Below are 12489 nucleotides of genomic sequence, written 5' to 3'. Positions count from 1 at the left end.
AAGTTGGGGTAGTGGTGGGGTCGAGACGCATGAGAGGAAGTGACACATGCCAGATCAAGTGGGGCGTAGAAATATGCTTTGGTCTCTGTTCCACGGTATGCCAAAGCCATCAGGACAACTGCAGACATCTATTCCTGGGAAAAGCCATGCCGCCCCCTGTCAAAACAGCTGGCTTCCTTTGCACTGAGATACCTACTGATGTGGTCTTGCAGGCATGTCCTGGCTCCTGGGCGGTGCACCGATCCACACACACACACGCACACGCACACGCACTCACACACACACACGCACGCACGCACACATATACATACACACACACTGCGCTCCACCTCCCACCTGGACCTCAGAACCTTCGTAGGAGATAAGTAGGGGATTTGCGCGTGCCTCCCATTTACAGGAAATACTTCTAAGAATTTATTTCCTTTAAGAATTCCATTTCCTTTGCTTATAAGCAGAATACAGTCAAATGCTAAGTATCGTGGTGGTTGTAGTATTCTCCCAACTCACTGCATTTGATTTACAGTCAAGAGATTAAAATTAGTCATAACATCCCCAAAATTGGCTAAGTGTAATCAATCTATCATTCTCTTTGTTAGGTAGTTTTTTCCACACACTACGACTCGGGGTTGAACAGGATTTTATTCACCAGTTTAGATCCGCTTTATGGTATCAACATGAGGTTTTCATTTGTCCGTAGAGGGTGCGTTTGTCAAAGAAGTGCAATGCAAGCAGCCTCGTATGTGTACATTACGCACTACAAACACCCAGAGGGGCTTAGAAATGGCTGAACCTCCAGAGCCTAAATTACAGACTTGCAAGGGACAGGAATATTCTCAAAAGGAAGAGCCCAGCAAAACAGAAAAAGAGGGTCTCATTGTGGGAACTGGTGGGTGCTGTGGCAGTGACCCACATCCTCTGACTTCAGCCCCCCTGTATCGCCTGCACACTGTACAAGGGCCAGTGACTCTCGACTACTGTGACCTGACCACTCCACCTTTCATGCAATACTCCCAAGCCCTTCCTCCCCCCCACCTCCTCCACACCACCCTTGTTTTCTCTTCCCTCGATGTGAGCCAGCCGCAGCCCACATATACAGCACAATTCCCGTAATCTTCCATTCAGCCAGCAAAAAGCTATTCATGTATTTCATTTTGTGATAATGAGACAATGGCTCTCTGTATTGTTTGATTCCCACTTGAGGAGGGACGGTGAGGAGAGGGAAAACATCTGTCGGAAAAACACACATGCAATGGCATCAGAGGTTTTGGGGTCGACAGTGCCCGCAGTGTGCTGTCACGATGTGAGCGTGAATCACCAGCAGTCTGGTGCATGTCCGGAGTGCAGTGCACAGTGGAGACTGAGAGTCCAGACTATTCCACTGGAGCTGTCGTAAGTATGACCGAATAACCAGGGTATTCAGCATTCACTGCTGCAAATTGTTTACACACCCTATTTGGAACTTTCTCTTTGACGAAATCCCCAAATGAGCGCGCCTCCAGTAAATCAGTGCACACTCATTTCCGCTTGCCCTTTCACAGGCACCGCTGCAATATTAGGCAGGGGATGCCGTAACCTCGGGCGTAGGCTTTCTCGCAAAAGGAGAAAGCCCAGAGGGTGAGGAGGAGGATTTCCGAGGAATGTCTCCGAGGAGGAGAAACACTTTGGCATGCTGTACTACAATGTAAATAGCAGACTAGTGCTCTGCAGGTGTGAAAAGCTGAATTTATGTCCCTCACTTGGCGGTTCCCAACCTTTTCTGGATCAGGGCCCACTTGAAAATCTCAAAAGTGTTCTCGGCCCACCCATCTGTCCACAGGCTGCCAGGACAAGTGGTCAAGGGCCAGTCGTGTAATGATCAATCGATTGTGTTCCAGCTTGGCTCAATGGAACTATATACTTTAAGTTTCGATTTATTATATTTAAACATTGATGTTTGGATATTAATGTTGTGCATCAATAAAATCTTATTGTTTGACTAATTATTTGGTTGGGAATCGCTGCCCTATCTGTGAAACCCACACCCCAAATGACAAACTTTTGGGGAATTTTGAAATGAACGCATGTTTTGGGAGAGAGTGTATATGAGCTTGGTATTACTCAAGGCAAAGTCATCCCCAATTACGTTATACAGTTGTACGTAGTACGAAATAGCTGAACTTTCCCCGGGGGCACTTGTTTTTGTTTGGACAGCCTGTCATGGAAATATCTGTAGACCGGCGTACATAGTTCATACAGACAAAACGACTAGAATGAAGTGGGCACTGGAGAGAACTGGGCAGCAGTGGGCACTAAAACAAAGGTGGCACTGGAGAGAATTGGACTCTAAAACAAAGAGGGTACTGAAATCTAGATCTGTCCCTCTGAAGTTTCCCACTAGCCTACAGCATAATGGTTTGATTGATCTTAATTCCACAGTCCTACAGCGGATCTATAGGAGACTGCATGTCAAACGGTTCAATTAGGGACACATGCATATTTACATTAGATTTTCATGTCTGCCATGTTTTGTGGAAGGAAATTCATTTAAAAAGATCTGTTTTTGTCTCCGCAGACAGTCTTCTGTTGTGTGCTACATGTGTGAAAGTGCAACAATGTCCTGACCTGATTCTCTAGTCATTGTCTGGAGTTTATGTGAAACTGGCTCTACATTATTAGGCTACATGAGGAGGTCTGTGAGACGGACAGTCACTTTGTCAGTGGCCGTAGCAGATTTTAGAAATATGATGGCCTTTATGGTTCTTTACAGGTTCTCTTCAGGTTATCTACTGGTTCTTCAGCTTAGTTTAGGCACCTATAATGGTACAACGGTGCTATATAGCACCCTTTTCCTGCTCTAACCTAACTTTTTCCTTTCTCTTCTCACGCATACTACAAATGATGGAGTGCACTCGAACAAAAATATATTTCACCCACTTCTTCATGTAGTGTAAACCTGTGATGTGACAATAATGACGATTCTGATTCTAGGTGCTATATATAGCTGTGGTTCTCAACCTGTGGGTCCCCACATGACAGTGAAGTGACAATTTAAGGACTTTTGAGACTGACTTTACTCATCAAAAGTAATCAACAATCTATACACTATACTATAAAAATGGTCACACATTGGCCAAAATGTCAAATAATAATAATAAGAACAATTGTGAAAATAGCCGATCTACAGGCTCACAACGCCTCGCATTGCGAGGCGTTGTGAGTTTGTAGATATGCTATTTTCACAATATTTATCTGTGGAACCGAGTCAAACTAAATTGAATGCCTCAACTCATAACAAGCACTATTCCAAGTGCTTGTCAGGGTGGGGGGTACCTAGTTAAAATATGATTATTTTGGGGGTTCGCTGCCTGAAAAGGTTGAGGACCAATGCTATATACAGTAGCACCCTTCAAAAGAGGTTCCCCTATGACCACGAGCCAAAGAAACAATTCTGGTGTTATTTAGAACCATTTGTTTGAGTGTAGAACAGACAGTTCACTGAATGTCATGCATTCTAACCTTCAGTGTATTCAGTTCTGTGTTTAGCGTTGCTATGATAGTCAACCACTAAGTTAGTGAGGGGAACGCCTCATTTATTGCTTACTGTGACTTAATCTGATAAAAAATATATAATATGCAATGACGTTAGTATCGTATTAACAATATTATGCAATCATGGGTGAGCAATGGTCCAGCTCAGTTACCAGTATGGGTGTTAAAATGTAAAATGGGATATAAGTTAGTAGAAATGGATTCTAATGTAAAAATGTAACAATGTACCCAGTTCTCCCCCAAAATAGTGACCAGTCCGTGCTTTCAAGTGCCAAATTCTCCAGAAAAAAAGTGCCCAATTCTCTCAAGTGTCCAGTTGGTTATCGTTTAGAAAAATACTGTACCACTCTCCCCTTGCATGCTAGATAATTCCTGTGACTTCTACCACTGCAGCAACAGATATCTGACATCTGTGAAAATGAGCTTAGATAAGACAGTGAAATAATCCCCTGCATAATGTTAATATTACATCCATCAACTCCTATCTTGTGTGTCAGACAACCCACCACTCATAATTCTTAGTCAATCTATGTTACGTGACTTGAGTGTTTCAATGACCTGCCCAGGCATGTTGGTTTGTATTTTGCCAAGTGTGACTGTAACTGTCTGGTGTCTGCCAAAACACCAAGCTTTCTGTAAGATTCCATGATTCACGAAAATACCAATGTGACTCTGACTTTATACAAGATCTAACCTGTGCTATAACCACTTTCAATCTGGGGTCCCTATTTTGGACAGTTTTTTCAAAACTTCTCTAGAATTGTGACACATTGTGAGCTGGTAGATCGGCTATTTTCGATGATGAAGAAAACGATGATGAAACGATGATAAAGAAAACTACAGTAAATACTGTAGAGTATATTAATTCTTTACAATACATTTCATGTCATGTTTAAGTTGCAATACTATGTGTACTGCATTTTCTTTAATGTATACAACGCTGACACAAGTCAACTGTTGATATCGGTGAAAATGCATTGACATAAAACTACAACAAATACAAAACAAACTACAAAATAATTGAATTGGAAAAACTTTGATATCAACACTGGTTTTCTGGTAAGAAGGTCAATAGCTAGATATGGGATGTGTATCAAGGGTCACTCCTCAAGACCTTTTAGGTAAATTAATAAAGCAAAAGATATCCAGCCATAAGTCATGATTTATGAGACACAATACACAATTAGGAAGGAAGGTAAGTTCGCACACTGTATATCAGAGATCTGAGATCAGACCTGATGAAGACCCGATAGGGTCGAAACGTTGTACCTACTTGAAATAAATTCCTGGGAGCTGATATACAGTGTGCGAACTTTCCTTCCTTCCTAAATGTATACGTATTTTAGTTCGGCACCTGTGACTTTTTTGGGATGTGCGTGCTTCCCCATGGATTCTGTACACAATACATAATTCAAATACAATTTAAATATACAAAGTTCAATTAGCATTTCACTTGCATATTATTTCATGTACTAATAATACTAATATTAATTAATCATAATACTGTAATCTTTTATATTAATTCAAACCCCATTTTTGCCTGTGTGTGAGCTAAACAACATCTGTCTGGCTGAAATGATGGTGACAGATGGTAGATTAAGCAGCAGCGCTAGGACTGGTAAAAATCTGCTGGACTAATCTTTCGGAAAGAGTATGCTTCCTCATTAAAGTGCTAATTCAGTCCTTGGAAAATAAGAGGTCCTACAGCGGTCAGAGAGTTGTAGAGATGAGTTTTGTGTCTGTTTATCGTTTAAAAAACAGATGCCAACTGGTGGAGAAATTAAAAACCAATAACATTCCAGTTTCTTCAAGCCTTTATTTGTCTGGAAAACAAAATTGAAGCAAAACATAGAACAGTTTCAGCATTTGTTGCTAATCAACATCAGAAAACACATTTTATTATGAGCACTCAACTGTACCATATTCAATAGGCACATTGTTGGATCACATGTACTCCGGTCTCACCACAAAGTGGTAGATGTACTGGTCATCAGGACAAGGACATGGCACGGAGGCCTGGCTGCTGTTAGAAGCAATATGAGCGACATTGTTCTTGAAGTCCTGGACCTGACAGATGTACTTGCCTTGGCACACCGTCAGCAGCCGGTTACTGAAGCGAACTTTGCTCTGGTACGGGAGAAGGCTGACTTGGGCGGTCAACTGGCCAACAGGTTGGCTCGTTAAGATAGCCTCCCATCTGATCATGTTGGTCTGGAAGATCAAGCTGTTGTGGACAGGAGTGCTAAATGTCTCGCTTCTTCTAGTGTATGGACTGACAGTGGGTGGTGGCACTGTCTGATACCCGTATGGCTGATGCTGGTTATACCCGTACCCGCCGCCGCCGAACTGGTTCCTGTTATAGTTTGGCCTTGATCTAATTGGCGGGCGTGTGATTGCGGTCATCATTTTTGGGTCAATAGAAATGCTCCATGGCTTTGCTATGTAAATCCTGGGCTGGTAATCATAATCCTCTCCCTTGAAGGTTGAGCTGTTCTTCAGGGTGCTGAAGAGGAGAAAATTGAAATTAAGCGCCTTCAGGGTCTTATCACGGTACAGATTCTGGTGAGTATCGTAGAGCACCGAGCTGAACTGTAAATCATAGAGATTCTCAGCAGGGATCATAGGGAAACGGATGAGGCCCAGCAGGTCAGCCTGTGATTCCAAACTGGGGGAATGACCCTCCTGAGAGATCCAGTTCTCCAGGACCTGCAGAACGTAGGCCTCGTCTGGCACCACCAGATCCGAGCGAAGTAGGAGGGGTCTGATGAGGTCCACAGTGACACGGGTCCAAGCAGGAGACGTGGTTAGATTTTGATAGTTCCAGGCTAGATACTGGAGACAGTTCTCCTGGAGAAGCAAGTCCCCCGTCTCCACTGAGTACTCATAGAGGGACACCTGGGTGTGGAACGTGATGTCCTCTGGGAGGAGCTTGGTGAAGAGTCGGCCTGTGTCCTCCATCAGCTGTGTCACCCCAAACGTGGAGGCCATCTGGTGAAGGCACTGGGCAGAGGAGATGGTCACGTCCATCTTGCGGGTGTAAATATACCTAATGAGAAACAGAATGGTCATGTATTTAGTATTTAGAGTAACACAATGCATAATGTTTTGATGGTTATATGTTATATATTTGATGTTTGACTTTTTCCATAATAATGAAAGTTGTAATAATTTGGGTGACTTTACAACACATGTCCTTTGTTTGATTATACCATGAACTTAAGAAACCTTCCCATTTCTCAAGAGTAAGTTTGTTTTTTTCCATGACCATGTCTCAACTTCTCTTCATTGCTAAATCACTGCAAGGAAGTGGAGTAAGATTGTTTCGTTTCTTGTTTTGTTTCTTAACCCAGCAATCAGCGTACCTGATGAAAGCAGTGAAATATGACTGGCATGACTGCCTGATGACGTAGCTGCTGTTATTCCCATCTGAGGCATTGAACTGCGGGAACAGTGAAAGGATGGTTTTGTGGGCGCAGACTGTTGTTGTCCCGGCCATCTCCATGGTTCCATCTTCCTGTCGGTGGCCAGTGGGGCTCTGGACCGCCATCAGGAAGTCACAGCCCTTCCCACTGTCAAACATTTGGCCGAGCTCGTCAGACAGACCCAGGCTGTGGTCCAGCAAGTGGCTGGTAGTATCACTGATGCTGCTTATATTCAGGCCTGGTCCTGCACGGGACAGGGAAAGATGGGATTATAATGAACATACAGAGTCAGTGGTGGGAAAAGTACTCAAATGTTTCACTAAGTAAAAGTATCAATACTGCAATGTAGAAAGACTCTGTAAAAGTAAAAGTCCGGAATTACAAATTTACTTGAGTAAAAGTACAAAAGTATTGGGATCAAAATATACTTAAAGTATCGAAAGTAGAAGAACTCATGCAGAATCTCAAGTTTTCTAAATGTATAAACATCTACAAGCTCACAACGCGTCGTGATGCTTGTAGATCTGCTATGTTCAAATAGCCGAAATATATATAGTATGTATAATGTATGTTTAGTAATAATAATCAAAATCTACAAAGTCACTACAGTAGTAGTAATTTCCATATAATTGTAGTGTAAAAGTGCAATATTTGCCTCTGAGATGTAGTGGAGTAGAAGTAAAAATACTGAAAATTGGAAATACTCCAGTAAAGTAAAAAATACCTCAACATTTTAAGTACAGTACTTGAGTAAATGTACTTAGTTACTTTCCACCACTGTGCACAGTACAGGGAAAGATGGGATTATAATGAACATACATGTATATTGCGCCAGTAGGTCATGGATGTATTGTTGGACAGCAAATGAACATGGAGTAAGTGCATATCCGTATGTTGTGTTTGTGTTATGTAAATGTTTCTTTGTGAAAACTGAGTTTAAACTAAAGGCATGTGCAAAGCCCAGGAAATATCAATTGTCATCCATTGCTGTTTTATATTGTTTAAAGAGACCTGAGTGTGGCAGATACCACTTTAAATACATGCCTCCATCACAAACAACTCCAGCATCCTCTTTGTGTGTGCAGTCAGTCATTGCCCAGGCTTTGAAAGAACAGCTGGACAGAGATGTTTCTGTTCCTTTACACTCCATGTCATCCAGCCATATAGGTCCAGAACCTGACGTATGAAATGACAACTTCATTTAGACAGCAAGCATTTGTTTTGTTACTTGTGGCATTAGTACAAGATGGTGAGCCTTCAAGTCAATCCTTGAATCACAACTGTGCAATGATTATTTTTTTTTATGTGATTCTCCTGCCCTCTGGTGGGGGACTGATGGAACTAGAGCATTGGTTCTCAAAGTGGGGTCCGGGGACCCCCAGGGGTCCTTGAGGGAGTGCCAGGGGGTCCCCTGCCAAATGATAGATAGTTAGGAACCAAATGGACCCTCATGGGTCTGTAACTCAGAGAGTGTACAAATGGAACCAAATGGATCCTGAACGGGTCCATTTGGATCCATTTGTACACTCCCAGAGTTAAATTAACATTGATTTTACGATATAAATTGGGGTCCCAGAGGTAGAAATGACATTAAATGGGGGTCCGTAGCCTAATGCATGTGAAACTGGGGGTCCTTGAAATTAAAATGGTTGAAAATCACTGCTAGAGCCTTAACATCTATTATGGGTGTCCTTGGCATAGCTTTTCAAATGGGGGTCCGCGGGCTAATAAGTGTCAATTCGGGGGTCCTTGACATGAAAAAGTTTGAGAACCACTGAGCTAGAGCATGGGTCTTTAACAGGGGGCCCTCAAAGAGTTACTACAGAGGGGCCACCACACACAGGTTGAGAACCACTGAACTAGAGAGTATACCTTCTCCGTAAGCCCCTCCAATGACAGCAGACTTGGCCCCAGGGAAGTGCAACTGTCGACACACCACGTGGGCTGCAGCCAGGTCCCATTTGTCATCACACACCGTTCCCCATTCCCCGTTGTGGTAGATCTCCACACGGCCCTCGTTGATGGCCGAAGAAGAGTCTGCCAGCCTCACTTCCCCCTCCCGCGGCTGCAGCTCACGATCTGGTTCTCTCTCTGTTCATACACAAAGACAAGAAAAAATTATGGTGATTTCAAATTATATTTAGAAAAACATATTTTCAATATATTGTGTGCATAGTTTAGATTTTAGTAAGTTCAGAATTATAGTAATCAACATCCAATTGCATGGTGTTATAAAACATGATTCTCAAATGTCAAATTCACACAAAAGAATTGTGGTGGAAAAAGTACCCATGTTTTACTTTAGTAAAAGTATCAATACTGCAATGTAGAAATACTCACAAGTTACTGTTACAAGTAAAAGTCTGGGTAATAAAAATGTACTTGAGTAAAGGTACAAAAGTAACGTCATCAAAATATACTTATACTAAGTACTCATTGTGCAGAATGTCCCATTTCACAAGTTCAAAATGTAGAAAATATTTTTTGAAAATAACCGATCTACAAGCTCACAATGTGTCGCATCGCTACGCATTGTGAGCTTGTAGATCTTCTATTTTCAAATGGCCCGAAATATATATACGGATGAAGTGTTAGTGTGTTTTGTAATAATAATCAAAATCTACAAAGTAACTAGTAACTAAAGTTTTCATATAATTGTAGCAGAGCAAAAGTACAACATTTTCCTCTGAGATGTAGTGGGGTAGAAGTATAAATACTGAAGAAAGTAAAGATACCTCAAAGCCTAAACAAACAAACAAACAAACAAATAAATATATACAATATGGTGTTTCAAAGTGTCTTGGAGCAGGGCATGGTCCTGGTTGACTCACTGAATAGGTTCCACAGCCCAGAATCAATCATGGTGACATGAAAAAACAGCAACAGCCAACAGTAGGAAGCCACTCTATGTGTCACCATTTTCAAATGCTGAATTGGGTCTCTGATAAAGACAAGGAGAAAAGTTAATAAAAACAAAATGCTTTTGAGCATAACAGCTTATGTGAATAAGATTAACCACCAAACAATGCAGGCTACATTTACACAAAATATGGCCAATACAATAACCTGAAAATAGTTACATCGACATAATATATGATGTATTGTTATTATATGTAGTTATAGTGAAACACTAAGCAGCAACAAGGAATCCTTATTTAAAAATAGGCTAATAACCTACATAATATATTTATCAATTATTAACTGAATTATTACAATATGTTATACTAGAAATGAACCTCAAACATGCTACACTGCTGACAATTTGTGAGTTAAACAAAAAAGGTCAATTGCAGTACATAAATGCAGTAAAATTCTGTCAAGTGAAATTACCACTACTCACATCCCTCTATGTAGTCCTTAGATGTAGTTTTTCCTTTGAGGTATGCTTCCAAATCTCACTGCTAATAAACCACAAGTAGGAACAAAAAGGGGTTAAGGGGTTGGATTTCGTTTTCTAAGTTTCGTTTCACATCAAATCACCTCAGTGAGGGGGATTGCACAACTTTTCCTGTGAGACCGAAACCTGTGGGAGAGTTTTTTTAGACGTCCTTATAAACAAAGGGAAGAATCAAAAGAGGAACCAAGATATTTTCACCCCAAAATAACAGACAAGTAAATGTTATAAAGTTTAAATTATAATAATTTAAATGATCTTTCATCCAATATCCTTACAATAATGTTGACATTCATGGACAAAAACAGAATTGTAAGAGATCACAGAGCACCGAAGGTCATGTTTGGAGTATGGCACGTTGACAAAACAGTGCTTTACTAGTTTGTACATGCATTGGTGAATGTCGCCATTCCAAACTGTGTCGAAGGGGATAAAGACTGACATAAAGCTGCACTATGTAACTTTCCTGTTCTACCCCGGATCTGAACCCATATCTCTTGCACAAGTGCTAACATTTTTACAACCAACTGAGCTAATATAGCCTATCTGCTTGCTCAAGGGGGGAACATTGACCTTCAGGTCAAAAAGGTCCAAATCCACGTCAAACCAAAAACAGGATCGTGTCAAATGACCAATTTGAAAGCTATTAAAGAATTGAGGTCCTTGGCCTGCAGGCAATGTGCAAAAGAATGATGATGATCAGACTAGTTGTATGATTACACACACACACACACACACACACACACACACACACACACACACACACACACACACACACACACACACACACACACACACACACACACACACACACACACACACACACACACCCGTTTGATAAACATAGATAAACACATGACAGACTGTCTTCATTATAAATCCTTTTGTTTCCCCCATTTAATTGCAATTGCCTCAATGGTGCCAGCCATCTAAAGCAGAAAAACAATCTCTCTCTCTCTCACACACTCACACTCACACTCACACACACACACACACACACACACACACACACACACACACACACACACACACACACACACACACACACACACACACACACACACACGTGAATGCATTACAGTATCATAGTATATGATGCTAGTATAGTATCTGTTCAGAAATCCAACCAGGCGCAACTACTCATGCGTCTGGTTGACTAGGCCAGGAGTTTGGGAGGAATTCAAGTAGTTATTGCTCAGACCTGTGCCTTTGATGGTTTTTATTTACTACACAAATACAAACATACATTAACACACCCAGCAGCCAATCCTGCTGCTAAGCGGCCAGTCAACTACTATCTTAGTCAACTACGATCCTGCCAGTAGGCTCACATTCTACTAACAAGGTCTAACCAGGTCAGGTTATAAACCTAGGAAATAAACACAGATAACACAATGACAATATTACCAACATGAATTTTCACATAAACAATAAACATATCAGCACATAATCATCGAGTCTCCTCAACTTACTTCTACCACGTCCCAAGTCCTCAACGAAATTTCCCACTGACTCTGCAACAAAGACCCACACAAAGGATGTTGCCTCCCACCAGATATCATGCCCACCCCCAAGGTGGCCTGGGTCTCTTTCTCTTTCCAGATAAGAGACTTTAAAGAATTATTATGACCCTCAGAAAATCTAAGCAAGGACCCACAGTATGTGGCTTTACTCACTGGGCAAATACATAGGCATCAGGCATGTCATTTGAGCCTATCTCTCTCTCCTCTTTGAGATAAGGGAATGGTACGGAATTTACGACCTACAGCCCTCCAACAAGCAGATGTATCTACCCCTTTCTGTCTATGTTGGCCTACCACTCTGGGAAATCCTAAGTAAGCAGTAAATACACACGTAATTATAATCATAATAATATCACAGGCGCCGAAGGCATGGAATAACCTAACAGTATTGTATTACAGAGAAAATAAACAGCCTTTCTGTTGTTTCACTGATATGTGGCCGCGTGCGCATGGTATACAGTAAGTGTGATAATGCATGATGTGCTTGTTATCAAGGCCTCGGCTAATCCTAAATTGTTTTCAAAAGCCTTGTAGTGGGTTGATTTTGGAGTGCCATAATTCATCTCCAGAAGGCCTACTTCAGAACCAGTTTCAGCCCACACAGCATCTCCGAACTCAATTA

At 41.5% G+C, this 12489-nt stretch overlaps 1 protein-coding gene across 2 annotated transcripts; it reads right to left on the bottom strand.

Annotated features, from left to right (window-relative positions):
* Positions 1-5345: 5345 nt before the first annotated feature.
* On the bottom strand, positions 5346-10505 carry LOC311055593 (galectin-3-binding protein B-like). Of its 2 annotated transcripts, none has more exons than XM_084071845.1 (6): positions 10291-10505; positions 9782-9891; positions 8823-9041; positions 7995-8126; positions 6891-7188; positions 5346-6574 (listed from the first exon to the last, which is right to left on the bottom strand). In XM_084071845.1, the coding sequence occupies exons 2-6, from the start codon at positions 9867-9869 to the stop codon at positions 5473-5475; spliced, it is 1839 nt and encodes a 612-aa protein (XP_083927971.1). In that variant the 5' UTR covers positions 9870-9891; positions 10291-10505; the 3' UTR covers positions 5346-5472. The 2 variants fall into 2 exon arrangements, with proteins under 2 accessions (XP_083927971.1, XP_083927970.1); XM_084071844.1 differs by having other exon boundaries at positions 6891-7194; positions 10291-10501.
* Positions 10506-12489: the final 1984 nt, after the last annotated feature.

Source organism: Gymnoscopelus microlampas (genome assembly GCF_963454915.1).
Source record: "Gymnoscopelus microlampas genome assembly, chromosome: 11".
In the NCBI taxonomy this organism is placed as follows: Eukaryota; Metazoa; Chordata; class Actinopteri; order Myctophiformes; family Myctophidae; genus Gymnoscopelus; species Gymnoscopelus microlampas.
This window is presented reverse-complemented; position numbering and strand designations above follow the sequence as displayed.

What these genes read in the sequence shown, in the direction of transcription:
- LOC311055593 (XM_084071844.1), bottom strand. Translation starts at nt 9,869, where the DNA reads ATGGTGACACATAGAGTGGCTTCCTACTGTTGGCTGTTGCTGTTTTTT. An exon ending in TGGAGTTGTTTGTGATGGAG is followed by an intron (nt 7,195 to 7,994) that starts GCATGTATTTAA and finishes TGTCCCGTGCAG; the next exon opens with GACCAGGCCTGAATATAAGC. An exon ending in TATTTCACTGCTTTCATCAG is followed by an intron (nt 6,575 to 6,890) that starts GTACGCTGATTG and finishes GTTTCTCATTAG; the next exon opens with GTATATTTACACCCGCAAGA.